Genomic DNA, 25838 nt, shown 5'->3' with positions numbered 1-25838 from the left:
AAGCAGTCTTGTCCAATTGCCACCTCGTTCTGTAAGAGGAGCTGACTTCTTTATCTTGGAATTTTATCTGCCAGTTTAGAAATCTTTAGTCCTTGTCAGGCTTAATTCTGGGGTAGGTATGTATTTCCGGAAAGTCAGAATAAAATAAGTATCTGTTTTGAGTTGGCGTTTCACTTGACCCACATTTAAAGCTAGTGCAACCAGCATTTTTATTTTCCTTTAAAAAAAGAGAGAGATGCTAAACCAATTTCCAGACCCAGAGACGGGATTCATCGCCGGTGACAGGATCCTCCGCCGCTCCTGAAACATGGACACGCGACTCAGCAGCAGCTGGTCCCCAGCTCCCGGCCCAGGTGACTGCCTGCGTGGACGCTGAGCTCCACCTGGCCCCGCCGCCTCCCGCAGCACAAAGAGCGGGGCCAGGCGGCTGCCCGGCCGAGCCGCAGAAAGTAGTCCCGACCACGCCGGCTCCAATGTTTTTCGACGTCGCTTCACGCCCTCCGCGGGGAGGGCCGAAGCAGCCGGCCCGGGAAAGAATCCCATCGGAATGCGCTGCCGGGCGGCCTCTCCCCTTCAGCAGACCCCTGCTCTTGCGGTACATCGCCCGTGGTCTCCAAGCACAAGCGTGCTCACGGGTCCCCACCTCTTTTCCTCCCTGCTCGCGAGGAGGCGCTGAGGGAGGGGGCTGGCCGCGCGCAGGAAGACCTCGTCGGCGACCCTTGGAGGCGGCGGCGGTGGGGCGGCCGTATCCCTACGCGCTGCGCCAGAGGAAGAGGCTGAATGAGGAGCAGCGCGGGGGAAGTGGGGCGCCGGGGGAGGAGGCGGCGGGATGGGAGCAGACGCTGGCGTCGCGCGAGCCCGGGGCAGAGCGGCGCGGTAGAGAGGGCGGCGGCGGCGGCGCGCGCGGATCATTGACGTGCCCCTTTCTTTCTTCTCTCTCTGGGAAGCATGAGCGTGCAGACCTGCCGCTGCGGCGGCCGCTCGGGCTCCTCGCCTCCCCCTCTTCAGGCCGCCCCTCGCCGGTGAGAGAAGAGAACGCGAGAAGGGAAGATGGGGGCCGTCCTGAGAAGCCTCCTGGCCTGCAGTTTCTGTGTGCTCCTGAGAGGTGAGAAGAGTGGGGGAACAGGAAAGTTGGTGGGATTTTGAAGGGGGGTGGCCTTGTTTTGTGTGTCTGGGGGGAGGGGAGGGAAGAAGGGAGGGAGAAGACGGGGAAGAGGAGCGGGGAGAGGCCTGGTGGTGGGGAAGGAGAGGGAGAGAAAGGGGCCCGGGAGAAGGGGCTGTGCGCACCGCCTGGCCACAATGCAGACCCCTGCTTGGGTTTCCCGACTGTCTGGACAAAGCTGAGACTAGGTCCGGGCTGCTTGTCTTGGCGAACCCCTGGTACCCCATTCTGTCGGAATGACTGAGTGTCTGTGTACCTCTTTCTGCCTGGAGTTTCTAGGGAAAAGGGTCTTTGTACATATTTTGGCTTAAAAAATGTTTGAGCCCACGGTGCTTAATGTTGGCTTTTCCCTCGAAGCCCTACCTTTTCAGTGTTTCTTAGATGAACTTTTAAAGCCCTCTTACTATTTTTCCGGACCTTATTACAACTAATAATTGGCTTCCGTTTGGGGAATAATGATTCTGGGTGAGAGCTCAGTTGGAAAGTGACTCCGAGGTTATAGGTCGAGCGTTTCAGCAATGGGAATCATCTGAGCTTCAGCCCATAATAAAATACAAACGTTGCCCTCGTAACCCCTGGTATTCAGGACTTGCCCCTATTTTCGGAGTATGCAATTGTACAGTTGGCACCAAGTAGGGAAGTCGTCCTTGTGTGACGAGGAGCCTATCCTGGGAACTAAATTATCATTTGCTGTGCACTTTAGGGGACTGCTTTGGCACTTTGGTAAATATCACCGACCTCCTTGGATAATTTGCTCTGGGAACCACTCAAATTCAGTGCCCCTGTGATGTTTTGAATTGGACCGCAAAGCTGACACTTTTATTTTGTGACAGTTCTTAAAGTATTTTGACTGGCTGGCAAGATTGTCCACAGGTTGTCTCAAGTAGATTAGAGTTGAAGTTGAGATGAGACTGATGTTATCATGCATTTATCAGCAGAGGGATTTAAGTGGTGCTTGATGCAGTGGCTTGTCGTTTTGGTTTTCTTAATTTCACTTGTGTTCATGGTCAGTTTTTTTCAGGTATGGGACCTCTGGAAGCTCTGGAGATTTTTTTTAAGCTATTAATAAGCTGAACTTTGTTAAGTCCTCTAAAACTTAGGAAGTTTGGAAAACTAATTCTGTGGTATAAATGTGACAGGTGCATCATTTCTGTGTGTCTATATGTATTTTTGATGAGAGTGCCTTTTTGTCCAGAAGAAAAGTTTTCTTTAGCTGCTCTTCTGCACCATTGTTTACATATTCTATTTATACTTAATAATTATGCCTTGTCAGCATATTTCAAACTGTCTAGTTCCACATGTAAAGAAAGATAATGCTTGTTTAATTTTCATGGCAGAGTGCTTAATGCAGTGTTATGTACTTGAGGGATTTAATAAGTGTGTGTTTATTATTATAGTACACTGTCATTGAAATATTTTGCTTTAACTGTCAGAAAGAATTATATTTGATATAAGAGTACATATTTAAGACAGAAATTAATAGATTTAAACAAATATGAGAACCAGTAGATTGCTAAGTTTAGGGGAAATTAAATCCATAACCTGCATAGTTCTGGTTCCCCAGTTGTATTTCTTGGAGGGAAAGGGTGTGATGTAAATGCTGTTTGTTTGTTTTAACACCAGGTTTGAACCCAGAGTTGAGTTTGTTCATTACTTGAGTTTAGAGAAGTTGTACTTGTAGTGATATGTTTTGAAGTATGATCTTATGTAACAAGAACTGGAAGAGTTAATAGGTAGTCTCATTTCTACTACCAGAGCTTTTATAAGTGGAGCTCTTACTTTAGATGTAGCATAATCACGGTTTAAGGTGGTCTTTATGTTTAACAGTATTTAATGTGAGTACGTATCATTTGAACTAAAACCCTTTTGATGTAAAAATTTTTTGTTCATAACTTAGATTATCTTCACTCCTTGATAGCGTCATCCCCTGTTTTGGTAGTGAAGCTTAGTCATCCTTGGACTCCAAGGAGAAAAATATTAATTTGTTGCTTTAAGGTCATTTTTCTAAAGAGTTGGAGCTTTAACATTGAATATGTGATGGGGTGTGTGAGAGAGTTTGAGAGACCTGTTGTCCTATAACCTTGTTTAATCAGAGTTGAAAGCCAGGAAATACTATCATGATCTAGGCTGCATCCCTTTCCTCCTCATCAGGTGGTAAAGTATAATGGAAAATTTGGGGGATTTTAACACCAAAATCTTGATTTTAAGCCAAAGTTTCACTATTTCTTAACTGTGTGGTTTTGGTTCATTCAGTTCTCTGGGTCTTTTTTTTTTTTAATCTGTGAAATGTTGGTAATGATATCTGACTAATTTGTAGGATTATTGTACATATTAAGTAAATGAATTTAAAGTGCTTTGCAAGTTTTTTTTTCCATATATACATTATATGTTATATATTGTGTGTGTGTGTGTGGGGGGGGAAGGGGCTGGGGATAGAACACAGGATCTTGTACATGCCAGGCAAGCTTTATACCCAACTCTTGGGCTGTATCACCAAATCTTTATCATAATCTTTCATTATTTGTGGATAGAGCCTCAACTGCTTTTAGGTTTAATTTGTGAAAGATTCATGAATTTTTTTTGGGGGGGGGGTGTACGGATACCAGGGATTGAACTCAGGGGTACTTGACCACTGAGCTACATCCCCAGCACTATTTTGTATTTTATTTAGAGACAGAGTCTCACTTGCTTAGCTCCTTGCTTTTCCTGAGGCTGGCTTTGAACTCATAATCCTCCTACCTCAGCCTACCAGACCGCTGGAATTATAGGCATGGGCCACCATCTCACCTGGCAAGATTGATGAATTTTTAAAGGTAGATGGGATCTTGGTCATGTGAGTTTAAGTGCTTCATTCATAAGTGGGGAAAATTCAAGATTCAGAGATATAACTTGATCAAGATATTATGACTGATTAATGGTAGAGCAGGGCTTTATTACTATTTCAGCAAATATGTATGGGATTCCTACTGTACATCAACTTCTGGTATAGTGGTGAGCAAAACAGACATGGTCCTTGCTCTAATGGACTCTGCAGTTGAGGTTCCCATTCTTCTTCTTATTTTTTTTTCCCATCCAGGTGCTGGTTAGAGAAAATACTATCTCTGATTTTCTAAAGAAAGTCTTTGATAAGCATTATAAGTTTCGAAATACTGTCAAAGCATATAATCTGTGTAAATACTTTTTTGAGAAGACATTAGTTTTGTAAAAATTCTTTACTGATTGCTTTTTTTGTTTTGGTGTGCTGATGGTAATTGTACTAGAATAAAGCACTGTTACCCAGACCTACATTTCTTACAAGTCATTTTTTTAAAGCTCCTTTCTGCCTTTAAAATCACATATTTTAAATTTTGGGGGAAAGAGAATGAATTTTGGAGTGGAAATCAAGAGAATGAAGTTATAGTTCTGTTTGCCTTTAGTTACTTTGTAACCTTGGTTAAGTTACTATCTTTGTTAGGGTAAGGGATCCTTTTGGGGAGTCATAATTCATATTATCACATTAAGGGCTCTGAGGAATTCTGAGGTAGAGAGACTAGTTTTAACTTTAATTTGATATTTTGCACTTTTGACAATGAAAATTTTTATAAGTCCTTTTAACATGCCATTGGACTTTTTTTTTTTTTGCGGTGCTGGGGATTAAACCCAGGGCCTTGTGCTTGGGAGGCAATCACTCTACCAGCTGAGCTATATCCCCAGCTCCATGCCACTGGACTTTTGCTCCAAGAAGCACAGTTGGAGAGGGACCTTGACTAAGATAATCATTTTGTCTTGGGTTAATTCATTTGAATTGTTATTTCATGACAATTTCATATAGTTGAACTGATGCTTTCTTCCCAGCTTTCTTCTTGGGCTTACTTTTACTTACTGAGCTAGAGAATAATTTGGTTATGAAATTTTAAGGTTTTTAGCTTAGTATTATCAGAAGGGTTAAGTGATTATGGTTGAATTTTCAGAGAATTTTTTTCATGTGCTTTAATTGGAGTTTTTTCCATTAGCTGAACTTAACTCTTCTGTGTCTTTAAACATACTTTGGCTATAAGAAAGGACTATTAATATTGAATATCAAAAGAGATTCTGTGAAGAGATACATAAATGGAAAGTATTTTCAGAACATTTTTGTCTGAATAATCTGAAGGCATTGGAAAAACAAGTAACATAGGTTATAGTACTATTTAACCCATGAGTAATACTCTGAGAATCCATTTTCATTGTGGAAATTTTATAGTAAGTTTATATTTGGAGATGAAGAGGGGTACTGTAGCAGAAAGTTAGGGGCTTCATTGTCAGACCTAGTTCATATTTTCTGCCACTTTATATAGCTTTGTAAAGTTAACCATAATTCCTTCTCTAAGATTTGGGTTATAACTTTTATTTGAGTGAGAATTGATGGGGTATTGTCTGTGGAAAGGTAGTACAGTCCTGTCAGTAGTAGACATTGAATGAATGGTCACTATAAGATGGCCATGGGTGGGAGGAAGGCAAAAATGAAGGAAGGATGGATTGTATAGAGGAAAAAGAGGGGTGGGAGGGGTGAGGGGAAGGAAAAAATAACAGAACGAGACAAACATCATTACCCTATGTACATGTATGATTACACAAATGATGCGACTCCATGTGCATCCAGAGAAACAGCAGATGTACCCCATTTGTGTACAACGAATCAAAATAAATAAATTTAAAAAAATAAAGTAAACAAAATTCAGAACCAAACAAAAAAAGAGATGGCCACATTTCAGTGTGTGGTGGCACTCTCCTGTAATCCTAGTGACTCAGGAGACTTGAGGCAGGAGGATCGAGAGTTCAAAGCCAACCTCAGCAAAAGCGAGGCACTAAGCAACTCAGTGAGACCCTGTCTCTAAATAAAATACAAAATAGAACTGAGGATGTGACTCAGTGGTCGAGTGCCCCTGAATTCAATCCCTGGTACCAAAAAAAAAAAAAAAAAAAAAAGATGGCCATGTTAAGAGAAATATTGCTCAGAAAAGACCAGTAAAACATTTTAAGTGCCTGTAACGTTCCAGGCATTGTTTTTGGCAGTAGTTTTGGGCCAGTGGTTTTTGAACTTTTTAAATTTTGCTGCAACTGAAACAAAAACTCTGTGAAATGCTTTTATTTCTTTTATTTTCTGTTTTGTTTTATATAAAATATAAAATATGACCAAACTTGTACTTTCTAAAGGGTTGCAGTCCAGATACACTGTACCAGTGAACTACATCCCCAACCCTTTTATTTTGAGAGAGGGTCTAAGTTTGCTCAAGCCCTGTTGCCTCAAACTCCTGAGCACCTGGGATTATAAGTGTGTGCCCTGTTAAAGGTTGCAATCTGAACAATGCTTTTTTAGGTGATGATTATTATAAGCTAGAGATAGATCATTTAATTGTGATACTTAAGAATTAATACGTTAGAGCTGGGCATGGTAGTGCATAACAGTAATACCAACTGGGTCAAGAGGATTGTGAATTTGAGGCCAATATGGGCAATAAAGTGAGATTTTAGCTCAAAAAATAAAGTATGGATGAAATCACAGAAATTATTTGGTACCGATCATTGAACTCAGCCACTGAGCCATGAAGCCACATGCTCATCCCTTTTTGTATTTTATTTAGAGCCAGGGTCTCACTGAGTTGCTTAGGGTTTCCCTAAGTTGCTGAGGTTGTCACAGCCTCCCGAGCTGCTGGGATTACAGGTGTGCACCACTGGGACTGGCAGAAATTATTACTTTTTCTTTTCTAATTTATTTATTTTTAGTTGCAGATGGACACAATACCTTTTATTATATTTTATTTTATTCTTATGTGATGCTGAGGATTGAACCCAGTGACTTACAGGTGCTAGGCAAGTACTCCACAACTGAGCTACAATCTCAGCCCTAGAGATAATTTTTTTAATAAGAATTAAAATTCTGTTGATGGACTCCTCCCTGCAGGTTGAGTAGATAATATACTGAATTCTTGCATTGTGTGTTTCATTTTTTCAGATGTGTTTACATATCTTCTGTAAAATAAACGTTATTTTAATGGCTAGAACACTTCCCTGTATGATTAACTTTGAAATTTATTTAAATACATGGGCCAGGCAACCTAAGAATAGTTGATTTGCCCTTAAAATTATTTATTTTAAAATACGATTTGTCAGTACACAAATATAGGGAAATAGTTGTTTCTCAAGCTGTGCATGTTAGTTGTGGCAGTGATTATGCTCACTTAAGGTTTAAGCTGTTCAGGTGTGTGGCTAGCACATATATTAAGTATGCTTTGGCTCTATTTGGTAAAAATTGTTGGTACTTTGGTCCTATTAGGTATAATATAACTTGCCAAATATATGGTGATACTTTCGTTTAGAAGGGTCGTGTACAAATGCTTAGATAATTTGGAACTAATTTTAGGGGGACATTGGGGATGCCAGATGACATTTTTAGACAAAAAAACTACATTAAGGTATGTAAGTTAAGAATTGATACCAGGCCTAAAGTTATTGATTGCATTTTTAGTGAGAATAAAAATGCAGAGGTGACTGTGAACAGCAGTAGTCATTTTTTTCCCCGAGAAAATAGTCACCTAAGTAATAGAAAATTGTACCTTAGTGTGGTTGACCAGGAGGGGAGGATGTTTTTTCTCTTTTAGCCTTGGCTAATCATTGTTTTATCACTCTTGGAACCAAACCATACCAAGTAAATTATAGGGATACGAGTCTTCCTCCTTATTGGAATGCTTTATTGTGAAGTATAATTTTAAGACTATTCATATATTCAGTTTGAAGACATTTTATAAATCTGAGAAAACTGAGAAATTAACTTCATTAGCATGCACTCTTAGGTGCATGTTATGTGTTCTTTGTAAATTTCTTGATGTATGCTAATGAAGAAATAGCTTTTAGATGAAAAGTTTCTTTATAATAGATTTTTTTCCCCCTTCATATACTACCATGTATCAGAGCTTTGGACATACTGAATACTGTAAATTTTACATTTAAAGAATATAAAATACGTGAATATTTATAACATTTATACAGACTTATACTTGGAACTTCATTTTGTGTTTTGTCTCAAATCATTGATTAGACATGGTTAAGTTATACATTTATAACTACTAGAAAGATTTCTTACAGAGATTAGATATGGAAAACAGACTATTTAGAAAAAATCAATTTATATTTGAGGTTGAATTTGAAGTGTGGATTATGTAATGTGTTTTCTGATTTTAGGATATCACAGTTGCATTAATAATATGCTTAGTATTCTCACATACATTTAACCTTCCATATCACTGTTCTACATTCATATATTCAACCAACTGTTGATCGAAAGTATTTGGAAAAAACACTTTTTCTTGTCATTATTCCCTAAACAATACAGTATTTACATAGGTGTTACATTAGATTTATTGTAAATTATATTAGGTAATATAAGTAATCTTGAGATGATTTAAAGTATTCAGAGGAATACACACAGGTTATATGCAAATACTGCCCCATTAAGGGATTTAAGTACCTGTGGGTTTTGGTGTCCAAGGGGATTGCTATTACTATTATTATTTTGTGGTGCTGGAGATATATATAACCCCTCTTACACTTGCTAGGCAAGTGTTCTACCATTGAGCCATACGTCCAGCCCCTGTGGGGCAGGTGTCGGGTGGGGAGTGAGGTGGAAGGGAAGCATTAATGAACCAGTCCACCATAGACATTGAAGGATGATTATACTTTTTTAACCCATTGTTTTGCAGATAAAATCTAGGTACAATAAAAATCTCCATTTTAAAGTGTCCAATTCAGTGGTTTTTAGTATACTAATAAAGTCGTACAGCTGTCACCACTGTCTTATTCCCGAACATTTTTAGCACCCTCCCCTCAAAACAAAACAAAAACAAAACCTCCATATGCCCCTTAGCATGGCTTATGGGAAAGGGTAGAAGCTTGACAAAACTTTGGTTAAACCAAGATAATGGGTGAATAGTGGACAATTGTGACGAACACTTGTTAGTCTCCCAGGTGCTTAAAACAAAACCTGTCACTATTAAGGATAGAACAAGAGTCATTGTGCAGTTGATCTCATTAGATTTGGCCTGATTGTTTATATCCAGTAGCAAGAATAGTTAATTTACTAGATGGATCTTTTAAGTTTTGTTGAAAGTTTTTGAAGGACTCTGAGATTAAAACCTTTTTGAGGCTAGAGATGAAGTCAGGAACTTAACTTCAGTTTTTACTTGTAGTACTGATAGATTTGAGTTAGTTCCTACCTTGTTGAGGTTTACAAAATATTCTAGGGTTTCTGGACCCTCCAGGGAGTCACCATTCTTAATTCATCTGTGAGACTGGGAACTCTGTAAACCATTTACCTGGAAAGTTTCCCAAAAGGTCTATAAGCATGTCATAAAGTCAACTGTAGCTCTTTAAAGTGTCTGGTCACATCTGATTAAATGAGCAGCACTTTCAAATATGGCTTATCAGTAGTTATAACAGCGTTTTCCAACAAGAGGCAGACTCAGTGAACCTATGCAAATAACTATGTTGCTATGAAGAAAGTACTTAAGAGTTTTTGAATTCTGGAAGTGACAGGAGAAACCTATAGATAAATGTTTGTTTACTTCATAAAAGCACAGTCTGCTTATATTGTTATGATTATAGATAGTTTGAGAGAAGAAAGGGGATCCTTATATCCAGGAAATGCAAAATTAAAACGAGCACTATTTTAAATAAAGCCCATAATCATCCTTTAGCAATTTATTCAGTCCTATGAAATTAATTCTTGTTCTCCCAGATCTGTGTTAGCAATCTCTTGAAACCCTTCTACTTCTCAACTACTAACTTTTTGGAAATCCTGACTCATTCCACTGGTGTGTTCTCATCTGTCTACATGATGCCATCAGAAGAAGCCTGTGCCCTAGTGTAACTGGCACAATTCTTTTTCAACAGGACTTTTTGTTGGAGACAAGCACTTTGAACTGTAACTTATTTTCAGGTATGTTCAGAGTAAATCAAAACAAAATGAAACTGTCTGAGCTGGATGAGGTGGTGCATGCCAATAATCCCAGACTTTGGAGGCTAGGATCACAAGTTTTTTTTTTTTTTTTTTTTTTAATTTAAATTTTAATTTGTTCTAATTAGTTAAACATGACAGCAGAATGCATTTTGATTTGTTGTACATGAAGGGAGCACAACTATTCATTTCTCTGGTTGTACATGATGTAGAGTCCATGTCATTCGTGCGATCATACAAGTACCTAGGTTAATGATGTCAGTCTCATTCCACCGTCTTTCCTACTCACCTGCCCCCTTCCCTCCCCTTGCTCCCCCTCTGCCCAATAGGATCACAAGTTTGAGGATAGCAGCATTTAGCAAGACCCTGTCCCAAAATAAAAAAAAGGAATGGGGATGTGAAGCACCCAAGGTTTAACCCCCAGTACCTGGGGGGAGTTGAGGAGCTGAGAAGTGACAAAACAAAAAACCCTCTAAAAAAGGCTATATGTAGATAACAAAAAGACTTCAAGTAGTATAATTAATTTATTGCTGATAATTTTAAAAGTGAAAGATTAATGAGTGGTTTTTAAAAAAAATGCAGTTTTAACAAGGATGTTGGTATGCAATCCAAAATCAAGTCAATCTAAAAATGTTTTGGACAAAATATCTGTAAGCAATGATGATTAGCCTTATTTTAAAGAAAATTGCTATTACATGTAATTTATGAATGTAGATAAATATAACCACCTCAAAGAAAAAAACCCCTAAAGATATATAATAATCCTGAGACATAGAAGGCCATGAATTTATCAAGCATATAGTGTATGATAAGAATATACCAAGATTATCAAGTAAAAAGATTTAGTCAGTCTAGAATAGGCCCTTAACATTTGTGAAATAAAATTTCCATAAGTACATATGAATTCAGTTGAGAACCACTTATCTAATAAGATAGTTTATTCAGATTAAAGAAGTAGCTAGGCACAGTGGCATATACTTGTAATCTCAGTTTATCAGGAGGCTGAGGAAAGAGATTGAAAGTTCTAGGCCAGTCTTGGCAATTTAGTGAGACCCTGTATCAAAATAAAATAAAAGGGCCTGGGGATGTAGTTCAGTGATAAAATGTCTGTGGGTTCAATCTCCCCAAAAAAATTTTTTTTAGAGAAGTAAAATTGTGACTAAGCTAACATTAAAACAAACATGGAATTTTGACCAATGGCATTATACTGTTATTTAATGTCAGGCAAAGTAGTACCAGGAATCTGATCAATAGAAGTATATCATCTACAATGAGAGCATCACTAAAAATCTAGGAACTTCTTACTTGTGTACATTGTCTGAAATAATTCATATTAATAACATTTTACCTATACAGATTTAATTAGGGAAGATAAGCATCTCTTGATTTGACAGTGCTTCCCATTCAGCTTATAATGTTTTGATCAAATAAACAATTACTTTTTTTTTTTTTTTTTTAGCTGGGGATTGAACCTAGGGCCTTGTGCATGCAGGCCAACACTCTGCCAACTGAGTTATATCCCCAGCCCCAACAATTACTTATAACTTCTGAATTTTACAAGGTGAAAAATAAATTCTTTGTGGTTTCCAGGGGCCCTTGGAAAATCTCAGATAGTTGTTAGTATAAAAGACATCGTTTAGGATTTGATTTTGAAAAGGTAGAATATCAAAATTTCTCAGGAGCTTTAATGTTTAAATAGAATTATGGGTCAGTGAGAAAAACTGTTCGACTACATTTTAACCTAAGTGACAAAAAGAAACATAGAAAGTAACATAATGGTAAAGAACCTTAGTTCTTTGGAAAGGAGCTTTAGAGTAAAATTAAAAACTGTAGATGACAAAAGATTTCAAATGGACTGGGCACCGTGGTGCATGCCTGTAATCCCAGTGATTTCGGAGACTGAGGCAGGAGGATCACGCATTCAAGCCAGCCTCAGCAAAATTGAGGCATTAAGCAACTCAGTAAGACCCTGTCTCTAAAATAAAATACAAAATGGAACTGGGGATGTGTCTCAGTGGTTGAGTACCCCTGACTTCAATTCCTAGTACCAAAAAAAAAGACTTCAAATGGTGTGAGTAATATGTTACTGGTAATTTTAAAAGTTCAGGAACTAATGAGTGCTTGTTACAAAATATAATGCAGTTATTGACAAGGATGTTTGGTGGTTTTTGTAGCATGCAAACCAAAATCAAGTCAATCAAAAGAGTGAGAAGACTTTTTTGAATAATCAAAGATATAATAAAGTCAGTATGAAGCCCAAGAAATTCTGATAAGACAGTCTTTTGTCTTCCAGGGAGATTATTATTCAGAAGACGAAGACAAACCTTTTATAACCTCTTCCTTAAGAGCATACCAATAATCTAAGAAAATTTTTTCCTTTTTTTCTTTCTTTCTTTTTTTCCCCGTGCTGGTGTTTGAATCCGGGGCCTTGTGCATGCAAGGCAAGCACTCTATCAACTGAGCTATATCCTCAGGCCAATTTGTTGCTTTTAATAGAGAAAACCCAAGTCTAATTTTGTATAAAGATATTAAAGTACATTTAGAAAATTTTGTAAATAAACCCATGAAATCTTAACCAACTTTGACCAGGACAAATACAATTCTTTTTTCATGAATTTAGAATTTATCCATTGAGGTTTTGTCCTACATTTTCTTCTTTTTCATTTTGGAACAATTAAGTCATTTATGACAAAACTTTTCTTTCTCATTAACACATACCTTGCATACAAAGTTTCTCTTTCTGTACTATAGAGTCTCTTTTACATGTAGGATTATAACTCAGTATAATTATAGTAACTGCCATTTTACACAGAAGGCTGTGAGGTAGATGGATACTTTTGAAACTGTCACACACCAGCATTTTGTAGTTAGACTAGCAGAGCTTATGGGATAATACAACTTTTTAATGTCATATACTTCCTGATAGTACAACTTCTCAATTGTGGCAAAACTGAGTATATTCTTTAATAAAATCATATATATATATATATATATATATATATATATATATCTTCTCTGTATCATAAAAATACAAGGCAGAAAACTGCATAAGCTTGAAATTATGCTTCAGTGTTAAGTTTTACTTAGAAAATGATCCATATATTTTGTGGATATCCATGAACTAACTTAGCACAAGTCCTGTTTTAAGTTATCAAAGATTTTGGAATCTGCCTTCAAAGAGCTTATTAAAAACCTAATTACTTTTGAAATAAAGTTTGTTAGATTAATGATTCAGTTTAGCTTAATACAAATGGAGATGTAATGCTAACTTAATCAGGTAACCTGTGAAAGTTTAGTAAAAACATATCCAAGTAAAATAAAGATGTATGTTTGTGTTAGACATTTAAAAAATTAAACCAGCAATATTAAACTAGTCTCATTTGCCAAGATCTACCCAAATTCATGTTAGCTTGAATTTTTTTAAAACATTTGGGTTAGTTTTTGTAAAGATACTTTGGAAAAGTGTAAGAAGTTTAATTTCTTGAAATCTTAGGAATATTTAATTGTCATAATTACTTAATTAGCCAATCAGAATAGAACTCCTTTAAGAAATTTTATAATCTTAATTTGTAATACTGTCTGGAGGGAGGGACATATCATACATATACACATACATATAGAAACATAGACAGACACAAATGAGAGTTTATACTTTGGTTTTAAAGTTTCAGCTCATTAATAGATTATATAACAGAGTTGACTTTTTTTTTTTTGAGAGAGGACTTCCCTAAGTTGCCCTGGCTGACTTCCAATTAAGAGATTTTCCTGCCTTACCCTCTGTTAGGATTACAGGTGTGTGCCACCATGTCTGGCCATAAGAGGTGACTGTTGTTCTTTCCTACTTGTGCTTTTTGCTAGATTGTCTTTCTGGCAGATGGATTAATTGAAGTTACCTGTTCAGATAAAACAAAGACTGAAGTATCCCTATCATGTATTTCCTTTGCCCTGTTGTATAATAATAATCTGGTCTCTTATGGAGACTAGATTAAATTTTGAGTGAAGGACTGAAGAGAGGTCAAGTGGTTTACTGGTGTCTCCAAGCCTCATTCAAGTGGATAAATGATCAGTCTGTTTCTAGCTACTGGTTCCTGAGTTCCTCATGAGTCCCTTATGAGTCCCTAATTGGGGAATGGGGACCCTAAAGTTTAAGTGAGTGTTGAGAGATTAGAGTGGAAAGGAGTTGGTCTAACAAGTGTGGATAGAGGGGATGAGGAACCTGAGGTGATGATGGGGGATAGATCAAAGGGAAAATTGAAGGGGATAAAATGGAAGAAGGAAGAATGGGGGAGTTATGGAAAGAAAGAGGACTTTGGTGAGCCAGTTTGGGGAGATCTCAAGTTTTTCAAGGAGGACATTGGAAAGTTCTCAGTTGTCTTTAATAATAATTTGCCAGTTTTGGAAATACTGAACTGAATTAGTGACATGGTGAAGCATATAGTAAGCAGAGGAGAGAGGGTAACCAATTAGAGGGAGAGCTACCTATGGGGTTGGATAATATAATCAGATAAAAGAACTTAAAGAAGCTAGGAAAGAGTACTTCTTTATGAGGAACCAGGGAAATTCCCTTGTGTAATCAAGAAGTCAAGGGAAAACAGAAGAGCTTGGAATGTTTGTTAAAGAGGCTGTGATTTTCTACTCAAAGAGCTAAATAAATTATTTCTTTGCTTGAAAGAATCAAAGTAACTCCTTACTGTATTGCAGTAGTCAAGTTGTCTGAAGTACTGGTTAAGGGTTGAACTCTAGGAAGGATTCCTAAATCTCTGAATGGGGAACAATTCAAATGACTCCCTGAAATGCCATTATTGAGGTGGGAATTGCACAGATCCATAGGTGAAGTCTAGTCTCCCATCCAAGTCACCATACAATTGTCAAATTAAGGTAAATCTGGACTTAGGAAGAGAATTCATTTGAAAAGACTGTTGTAACAGAGAGGATGCTCTGGCCACACAAGATCTTTAGGTGTCTCAAAATCAAACCCAAAAGACTTTCCTTTTATAAATAGGATCAATAGCACCAGCAGGATCTTTGTGGGAGAATATGGCAAACTGGTCAGGGTTAGCAGATGATTTTTGATGTGGTCTGCTGATCTCTGAGTTGTTTAAGAGAGTATGTTATGTATCTGCTTGCTTAAACTAAAGTGAACCAAAGTTTAAGGGACCATGGATAAGAGGAAGCCTGACTAAACTTTGGTTAAGCTGAATCAATGTGTAATGATATTTGTAAGCTTTTGATCAGAGTCCTTTTGGCAAATATATTTTTAGATCAGGTTCTGGAAGATTGCTTTTAAATATTAATGAATTTGTTCATATTATTACTGTGTGCAGTGAACTATACTAGGCATTGGGAATAAAATTAGTATTAGATGTTCCTAAATATTTGAGATCCTGGTTGAGGCAGGAAATAACACTTAAAGAATGCTAATGTCAAGTAAGTGGTAAAGGCCATAAGGGTTAAAAGAAGGAAAGCTGAGACAGTTGGAAAGATTCACCATGTATATAAAATTTGAATTGGGTCTTGAAGGATTTAGACTTGCTTTCTGGGAGAAGGTGAGAAAAGTATGATGTGGGCAGGAAAATGAATACACTGTGGTGATAGGACATAGTGTGTTTTTAGTTTACATGTTGAAAATCTGTATGGTGCAGATTATAAAAGATAAATTTAGAGTCCTAGGTAGAATTCATGTAGTGGAGGGCTGAGGTATGGAGGCTATTTTAGGCAAGGGGAATCGGAAAGCTTTTGAGTTGGATAAAGTGTATGTATTAGAAATAGAAAAAGGAAAGGAAAGTATTAAAATCATTTACTATTAACATAGTTTAGGTGTAAGATGATGAAGGTCTAGAGTAGCATAGTGGTTCTAAAAATGAAGAAGAGGCAGATTTAAAGACATGGTAAAGAAGAGTCATCAAGATGGAAATTGGCAGACTAGGGAAAAGGAATGAGGGAAAGATGGCTCCAAGGGACACCAGTAAGATCTGGAGAATTGTATTTATTGGCTGATGAAGAATTTTTGGAGAGAAAGATGATGAATTTAAGTAAATGGGAGGAAGATGTGGCTCAAAAGAAGTTATAGGCATAGAATTTAAGGTTTGGCTAGAGATGGTTTGGAAATTAGCTGCATAAAGTTGTTGACCAGGTGAACTTGATAGTTTTTCATACTCTGTCATTTGGAGAACAACGGAACATCTTGGAATACTATATATGGGAAGGAGGAGGAAGGTTTAAACCCAAAAGGCAAACAAACAATAATAATAGTGTATAATATAAACAGTACATTCTACTTCAGGTAGGGATTTGACCAACAGTGTTGAGTGCTGCAGAGAAGTCAAAAGTAAGAACTGAGGAAAAAACTATTGGATTTGGTTATGAAGGCTTAGAGAAAACAGTTTCAGTTGAGTGATGTGTAGGAAGTTAGACTAAAGGAATTAATACCTAAAAGTACATACCAGTGTTATGAAATTTTTTTGGTTAAGAGAGTTATTCTCTTGATGGTAACCAGGTTAGGGTTATTAAAGCAAAATTGATAGTAGGACCTGTATGAGCTATTGAAGGTACAAGAAATACTGAACAACTGATAGAGCAAAGTTGCAGAGAGGAGATAGCCAAATTTTTGCTGTTGTCTTAGAGTAACCTCACCTTTGAGAAAGAGAACAATGTAAGAGAGGTTGGAGAGAGATACAGAGTAGTTTTTGAGAGGTATAAATTAAGATTTTGGAGATGTTTGACATTAACCTTCTTGCTTCATTGAAATTATGAGATGATCTGAGAATAAAGTATTTAAGACATGAAATTTGTCCTCAGGAATGCAGAAAAAGTTTTAAAAGGCTGCTATAGGATGTTTGGTAGGAATAAAGGAAAACTAAAGATTCTTGAGCATCCATGTGTTTGGTAAAGATGTGATTGATTATTTGGGTTTAGGAATTCAGAAAGTAGCATTCTGGAATGGAAGGTATTGAGTATATTGCGTATATAGGCTACAATCAGGGTAGGTGTGTATGGGTCCAACTTATCTTTTTAGTAGATAAAAACAGTAGTACAGATCAAATTATATCTTTCAGTTATCCCTATTATTATATTGCTGAAAAGATACTAGTGATGATATGTAGGAAGGGTTCAAGCATCAAAGGGGTGGTTGTCCAAAGTGAACTTGGTTTCCTTTTAATGTGTGTGGGTTTATGTACAGTCCTTTAGAAAGCCTTTGTTGTAACTAGTACTTCTAAATTAAGAAAATATTGACTTACCCTGCTTCATGCTTTTTTTGTTTTTGGTACTCAGAAGGTTTGTGAGTCAGCCAAATGGTTCTTTGACTTTAGAAGACCAAAAGTTCAGTGAAAATATTAATGTTTGACTTGAAAGTCAGAAAGACATTTGGCTGCCATCTAATGCCATATTCAGATTTGATATGTAAACAGTCTTCTCAAGTTAGTGCTATAAATAAGGTGCCCAATAAATATTAGATTATTATCATTCTTGGGTTTTAAATTTTAAGTGCTAGGACTGAGCATCGTAACCCCTCACCAAAAAGAACCTTTTTTTCCTTACGTTTATATTTGGCCTATGCTAAGAGAAGGTCAATATAATATATTGTAGTAGACACTCTCAGGACTGATAAATCAGTGTGATGTTTGAAGGCCTGAAATGAGTTAAAAGTGAATCTTTATTAAGAAAATTTATGGTTTTGCCAGTAGCTGCAGCAGAATAGGCAGAAAAGATTCTTAAGTCACTTTTTAAGAAAAAGCTATCTTCCCATTTGTTTTTGACTAAGAAAGTTGGATTTATATAAGCTTGATTAAAAGAGAAGTTTATTTTGTACTTATGGATGAACACAGTGCATATTCATAATTCCATTTGGCAGACACAATCCAAGGACTGATTTAAACCTCACTTTTTTCTTTGTACATTTGTGAGCACCTTAATTTTTTTGGAATTACAGTAGTTTCTTTAAAAAGAGGGAATGGTTACTTTTAAATAGTAGTTGGACTTGGCTTTGGAAATACAGTTTTAGATTTTTAGTAAGTAATTATGAAAGAAGGTCATGTAGATTATTACATCATAATTCTGTTCTTATTCTTTATTCCATTTTTTATTCCAGTCTCTAGATCTTTGCTATTTAATACCACCATTGAACACATTTGCTTATTTAAATTCAAATTTAAGTGAATTGGTATCTATAAAATTAAAAGTATAACTTGTTAGCTACATTTTAAGTACTGCTCAGTAACATGTGGCTGGTGGCTACTGCATTGCCCAGTGGTGGGAGCATTTCTGTCAGTAGAGTAAGTTCTGTAGGACCTTGGTACTCTGGATTTTTAATTGCTACTTGATACCAGCAAAGTAAATGTCAGAAGTCTGGAATAAATGTTTTAAAAATTTCAGAAAACCATAGGATTAATACTACTTCAATCACAGTAGCTTCATCTTTCTCTAAGTTAAATGTTACTTTAAGATTGTTAAAAAAATTTTTTTTAGTTGTAGATGGACACAATACCTTTATTTTATCCATTTATTTATTTATGTGGTGCTGAGGATTGAACCCAGTGCCTCACACACACTAGACAAGCACTCTACCACTTAGCTACAATTTCAACCCTAGGGTGGGTTTAATATTTAGTTTTGGTATCATTCTAATAATATGGAGCAGAATAAAATAGGTTAAAATCTAACTCTGCTAGACTTTTTTTTTAACAGTTTTCAGGTATAATCGATATACCATAAATTGTGTATATAAAAGTTTAAATAAGGTTTTTTTTTTTTTTTTTTGTGGAATCAGTCTTTATTGTAGGTTTCCCACTGAGCCCAACACTGGAAGGGGGTCCTGCTATCCTCGGTTGGAGCTGGGGAGTTCTGGAGTCCTGTCCCCTGGCACATAGACATTGGGAGGGTATATGGGGCACTTGAGCAATGAAGGGGTCAGTCTGCAGGTTGGCAGGTGGGCAGATGGTGGGTGGGCCCCCTTCCATCACCAAGAGGTCCAAGGTGTCACTGAGCTGCTCTTGGGTTCAAAACACCTGCAGCCCTCATGAAGAAATAACCATGAAAGCTCAGGGGCAACCACACAGCATTGACTTCAGACAGGCAAAATTTAATGTTTAACATGTGTACACGTCTGGAACCATCGTCATAATCACCCACAAAAGTTTTCTCATGCTCTTTTATAATCCCTACCTTCCATTCTTTTCCAACCCCTCTCCTCACCTCACTTTAAGACATTCATTGATATACTTTCTGTTATAATAGATTGACTTGTATTTTCTAGGATTTTATATAAATGTGAGTCACATTAACCACACTTTTTTTTTTTTTTTTTAACTGGGGATTGAATTAGGGGTGCTTAATCACATTCCCAGTCCCTTTTATAATATATATAATCTAGAGACAGAGTCTCACTGAGTTGTTCAGTATACCTCACTGAGTTGCTGAGGCTGGCTTTGAACTCGAGATCCTCTTGCCTCAGCCTCCCAAGCCACTGGGATTACAGGTGTGTACCACTGCGCCTGTCTAAAATATACTTTTTGGTTCTGCTTTCTGTTATTTTGAGACTAATTCATTTTTAACGTACATGTATTCTATGGTAATATTTGTTCATTTATTTGTTGATCATATTCCAGTTTAAGTTATAAATAAACTGCTAAGAACATTTATGTACAAGTCTTTGTATGATGTATGTTTTTATCTCTTGAGTTAATACTAGGTATGCGATGACTGGATTATATGGCAGGTTGTGCATTTAAGAAGAGTTGGTAGTTTAAGAAATTACCAACTATTTTTCATAGTGGCTGTACCATTTTAAATTCCAACCTGTAGAGTATGAGTGTTTTAGTAGCACTATATCCTTGCTCATTTTTGGTATGGCTAAGCTTTTAAATTTTATCTCAGCTTGTTTTCATATAAAAAGACAATTCTTAAGCTGGGGCTGTAGCTCAGTGGCAAAGTGCTTGCCTAGCATGTGTGAGACACTGGATTCAATCCGCAGCACCACATAAAAATAAACAAAATAAAGGCATGCTGTCCATCTTCAACTACAAAAAACAAAAGACTATTCTGGTGAAATTGGTTTCTCCTTGTTGTTTTTAAAGTGATATACAAATAATATTTGCATGAAAAGATTTTAGGTATTGCCCTGGTCTATTTATCCTTTCTAAATTTTTTATGGTATTTGCTCACTAATGCTGATTTGAAACCCAGTTTTTAAGAGCCAATACATTTTCTTCCCTTTTCACTTACATATTTGTCTCATTTTGTTCCAGCGGCCCCTTTGTTGCTTTATGCAAACAGACGGGATTTGCGACTGGTTGATGCTACAAATGGCAAAGAGAATGCTACAATTGTAGTTGGAGGCTTGGAGGATGCAGCTGCGGTGGACTTTGTGTTTGGTCATGGCTTGATCTACTGGAGTGATGTCAGCGAAGAAGCCATTAAACGAACAGAATTTAACAAAACTGAGAGTGTACAGAATGTTGTTGTTTCTGGATTATTGTCCCCTGATGGGCTGGCTTGTGATTGGCTTGGAGAAAAATTATACTGGACAGATTCTGAAACTAATCGGATCGAAGTTTCTAATTTAGATGGATCTTTACGAAAAGTATTATTTTGGCAAGAGTTGGATCAACCCAGAGCTATTGCCTTAGATCCTTCAAGTGGGTAAGTTTTTACATAATGTTCAAAGGTCATTGTATCTCTTTCTCCTGGTTTCTCCTCACACACACCCCTCACTGCCAACTAAAAAGAAAGATAAAACAGGAAGTTTAGACTCTTCAGGTTTTTTGCAGAATAGTCTTTCTTATTCTCTCTCTCTCTCTCTTTCTCTTTCTTCTTTTTTTTCTTTTTTTTTTTTTCCCAGCACTGGGAATTGAATTCAGCACTTATGCATATCAGGCAAGCAGTCTACCACTAAGTTACATTCCCAGCCTTTTTCTTTTTTTTTTTTCTCCTTTTGAGAAAAAGGAAAAAATGTTTAATTGCTCTGCTAGCAAAGTGGAAACACAGGGGACTTCTGGCCCAGAGACTGTGATTCTGCCCAATGAGGGGAACAGAGGGCCTTTAAAGAGGCTTCAAAGGCTGTATCCAGAATTGTAATTCACTTGTTAATTTGGTAGATAGTCATTTCTAGAGATCTTCTGGTGCCTTACCTAAAGTCTGAATTACTTTGTTTCTGTGGTTGGTGTGTGCTCAAGGACAGATAACTGCCTAGGATGGGGGAGAAAGGTAATCCTATTTCTCCAAGACTAGGGAAGGGGAGGGAGGGAGGAAGAGAAAGAAACGACTATTTTAAATATCAGTGGTAGAGTAGCAACGGCTACATTCAAAGCATGAAGTGGACCACTGTTATATTTTCTCACTGTCAATATCGGATTCCATTTCTTCAGAAAAATTTGTGACATCTCCAAGCTGCTTTTTGCTGAAAGGGTGAAACGGGGGGAAGTGACCTTCTCTGTCAGCTGGGGCATGGACAGTTAAGGATATTCAGTATCAGGGCAGTTCAGAGGTCCACGGTGGCAGTTGGTGAGTGACTGGAGAAGGCATACCTAGGGCAGGGGGATCATGTTGAAATTTTTCAGGCAAGATTTGTAAAAATTTGTGGTTGCATACCCCAAAGGAGGCTGAGACTCTGTGGTCAGATCTTGCTCGTTTCAGAGGTCTCACTCCATAGATGGCCAACTCTGTTCCTCAGGGCCTGATGTAAGACAGAACACCATGATGGAAGAGTAAGATAGAAGGAAGAGACTCTAGGCATGGCACCAGAAAGCAGAGAGAGCTCCTGGCCCTTTTTAAAAAAATATTGTTGTTTTTGAGACAGGTTCTGGCTGAGTTGCTGAGGCCAGGCTCAAACTTGTGATCTTCCTTGCATCAGCCTCCCAAGTTACTGGGATTACAGGAGTGTGTTGCCATGACCAGCTTAAGTAGTCTTCAATATGGAAAGTTATATACATATAGTAAGGTGTTCTATAGTTTTGTGTTTCTAATAGCAGTTATGAAATAGCATTCTTTATAGTTCTTGGTTTTCTTCTGCATTGATTTTTTATAATTATGAGAGGATAATTAGAAGGGAGAGAAAGGAATGGTGACTTAACAAGACCTGTATTTGGTACCTCTAGATGAAATTTAAAAAATTTATAGATTTTATAACTTTATTATGTAGCAATTATAGTCATATTTTATAATATTAATCTTCTATATTAACTTGAAATATTAAAAAATTTTTTAAATTGTAGATTGACAGAATGTTTATTTTATTTATTTAATTTTATATAGTGCTAAAGATTGAACCCAGTGCCTCTCTCTGGCACTGAGCTACAACTCCAACCCTGAAATACTGCTTAATATTTCAATGTTGAAATAAAACACTTAGTTATTAAATAACTCATCTCCAGTCAGCTACACATGTATTTGCAGTAAAGGTTTATTTTCTGCAGAGGCAGGAAATTTTAACTGGGTAAACCCTGTTATAGAATGTGAACTGTATTTCTGCAGTGCTTCTCTGTTACTGTGCCTCAGTTTTACTGTATACCATTCCTTGATATTTCTTTTTTTGAATGTCATGCCAGTCTGTTATGGCCAAGTATAGGTAATGATCTAAACATGGAACCTGAAATGACCTATTAATGTTCGGTTAAAGTCCAAACATAACCTGTGTATAACCATTTCAGTATTTCTTTTTTTTTACTTTTACGTATGTTGGAATGCTTTGAAACTCATTTATAGAAGAGAGTGGGTTAATTTTATATAATCATGTAGAACTTGGGGAAAATGAAAGGAAGAGTTGTATGTGTTCATTTGGTGATGAAGGTTAAAGATGATGCCATGATGTAGAAAAATGAAAAAAATTCCTTTGATTATAAAGGATAAGATAACATGGCAGTAGTACAGTGAAATTTTAGGGTTAGATATTTTGGAAAGCAGAAATATACATATATTTTAGAGAGGAATTATGGGGCATGTGTTGAAGTCAAAAAGTATTGTAGTGGCTTGAGGTGGTAGCAAGAGGTTTGGCCATTCTCAGAGGTTGTGTGTATAGTAAACTGTTCTGATCAAAGAATTTGGTTGTTGAGAATTTTTAAGAAATGTAATTTGTGTTGTGCTAACAGTTTGTAAGTCTAAAGGGGTGTTGAAATATTTCTGTTTGGTGAAAAGACAATCAGTACCTTTTTAATTTTCCTTCTTGATTAATTCAGTCTTATTACTGTAAAGGTGATGATTGAAATTCATTCATATGTCTATTTATTAAATGGTTAATGTGTTCAGGCCTTTGTATTTTGTGCTCTGGTTGGGAAGAGAAGGGTTATATCTTTTAAGATTTATTGTGTATTTAAGGATAGAAAACTTGGGGGAGACAACTTTTTCTTTTTTTTTTTTTTTGGTAGTACCATGGATTGAACCCAGGAACACTTAACCATTGAACCATATCCCCAACCCTTTTTATTTTTTATTTTGAGACAGGGTTTCGCTAAGTTGCTGAGGCTGGCCTTGAATTTGCAGTCCTGTCAGCCTCTCGGGCTTTTGGGATTATAGGTGTGTGCCACTGTGCCTGGCACAACTTTTTCTTCTTTAAAGCATGTTTGTTTTCATTGTGTTGAATGTGTGTGTAGAAGGAAAGAATGTTAAAGGAATTAGAAGACCTATAATCCATGGCTTGCAAACTTGATTCCTGTAATTCTGGAATAGCATCTTTATCATTTACATAAGGGGCTATAATTATGTGATAGTACATATTATAGATTATATTACTATATATACTATATATGTATATATAATATTACATATATTTATTTTGAATATGCAGGATTCTAATAATTTAGTGAGTAAATTGATCATTATCATTTTATTCATTAAAACGAATGAGCTTTACTGTTGATCTGATAAAAGTGACCTAGAAAGTAAGTTTGCCACCAGGTACAATAGCACATGCCTATAATCCCAGTAAGTCTGGAGTCCAAGCAGGAGGATTGCAAGTTTGAGGCCAGCCTCATCAATTTAGCCAGCTCTCTCAAAATAAAAATGTCTGAGATTGTAGCTCAACGGTAGAGTGCCCCTGGGTTCAATCCCAGTACCAAAAACAAAAAGAAATAAAGTTTACCATATGTTAGAAGCTTTAATATACCCATGATCCTTCTCAATATGGAATGTGAGAATTCAAAGACTCAGCTGATCTATTACTGAAAGAATCAATACATACTGCAGTTGGGTATGGTGGCACACGTCTCTAATCCCAGCAGCTTGGAGTCTGAGACAGGAAGATCACAAGTTCAAGACCAGCGTCAGCAACACAGGGAGGCCCTAAAGCACTTTAGTGAGACCCTGTCCCAAAATAAAAAATTAAAAAGGGTTGGGGATGTAGCTCAGTGGTAAAGTGCCCCTGGGTTTGATCCCCAATACCCACCCCACAAAGTACTTCATATGTAGAAATAGTGTTATTTAGTTTCTAAATAAATTCAGTGACGAATACCTGTTTTTTTCCCCAAGACCTAAAAATTTGATCAAAAATACACAGTGAAATATATTATTATTATTAATTCTAATTACATGACAGTAGAATGCATTTTGTTTTTTGGGGGGGGTACTGGGGATTGAACCGAGGGGCACTCGGACTACCAAGCCACATCCTCAGCCCTATTTTTTTTTTTTTTTTTTTTTGTATTTTATTTAGAGAGAGGATCTCGGTGAATTGCTTAGTGCCTCACTTTTACTGAGACTGACTTTGAACTTGAGATCCTCCTGCCTCAGCCTCTGAGGCCACTGGGATTATAGGTGTGGGCCAGTGCACCTGTGTAGAATGCATTTTTTTTTTTTTTTTTTTTTTGCGGTGCTGGGGATTGAACTCAGGGCCTTAGTGCTTGCGAGGCGAGCACTCTACCAACTGAGCTATCTCCCCAGCCCTGTAGAATGCATTTTGACACATCATACATAAATGGAGTATAATTTCTCATTCTTCCGGTTATACATGATGTGGAGTCACACTGGGTGTGTAGTCATATATGTTCATAGAAAATAATGTCAGATACTTTCTACTATCTTTCCTACCCCTCTTTATTATTTTTGATATCTGTGCTTATTATGTGTAGGGAGGATAAATTTGCCTCTCCCCAACCACTTTTTTCAAAATTCTTTTTGAATTTTTTTTTTTAATTATTGTAAACAAATGGGATACATGTTGTTTCTCTGTTTGTACATGGCGTAAAGGCATACCATTTGTGTAATCATAAATTTACATAGGGTAATGTTGTTTGATTCATTCTGTTTTTTCCCCTCCCCCCAACCCTCCCACCCTTTTCCCTCTATATAGTCCTTCCTTCCTCCATTCTTGCCCCCCTCCCTAACCCTAACTCTAACCCTAACACTCACCCCTCCCACCCCCCATTATGTGTCATCATCCACTTATTAGCGATATCATTTGTCCATTGGTTTTTTGAGATTGGCTTATCTCACTTAGCATGATATTCTCCAATTTCATCCATTTGCCTGCAAATGCCATAATTTTATCATTCTTTATGGCTGAGTAATATTCCATTGTATATATATACCACATTTTCTTTATCCATTCATCAATTGAAGGACATCTAGGTTGGTTCCACAATCTGGCTATTGTGAACTGAGCAGCTATGAACATTGATGTGGCTGTATCTCTGTAATATGCTGATTTTAAGTCCTTTGGGTATAGGCCAAGGAGTGGGATAGCTGGGTCAAATGGTGGTTCCATTCCAAGTTTTCTAA

The 25838-nt window shown here is 37.0% G+C and overlaps 1 protein-coding gene across 1 annotated transcript in view; it reads left to right on the top strand.

The window, feature by feature from the left end:
- The first annotated feature begins 611 nt into the window (after positions 1-611).
- Lrp6 (LDL receptor related protein 6) overlaps positions 612-25838 on the top strand; it is a 170906-nt gene continuing 145679 nt past the window's right edge. Inside the window, 2 exon segments of the mRNA XM_047549455.1 lie at positions 612-1105; positions 20378-20771. Coding sequence (XP_047405411.1) covers positions 1051-1105; positions 20378-20771 — 449 coding nt within the window. The 5' untranslated portion in view covers positions 612-1050.

This window comes from Sciurus carolinensis, chromosome 4 (assembly GCF_902686445.1).
Source record: "Sciurus carolinensis chromosome 4, mSciCar1.2, whole genome shotgun sequence".
In the NCBI taxonomy this organism is placed as follows: domain Eukaryota; kingdom Metazoa; phylum Chordata; class Mammalia; order Rodentia; family Sciuridae; genus Sciurus; species Sciurus carolinensis.
The sequence above is the reverse complement of the archived record's forward strand: the minus strand, read 5'-3'. Positions and strand labels throughout refer to the sequence as shown.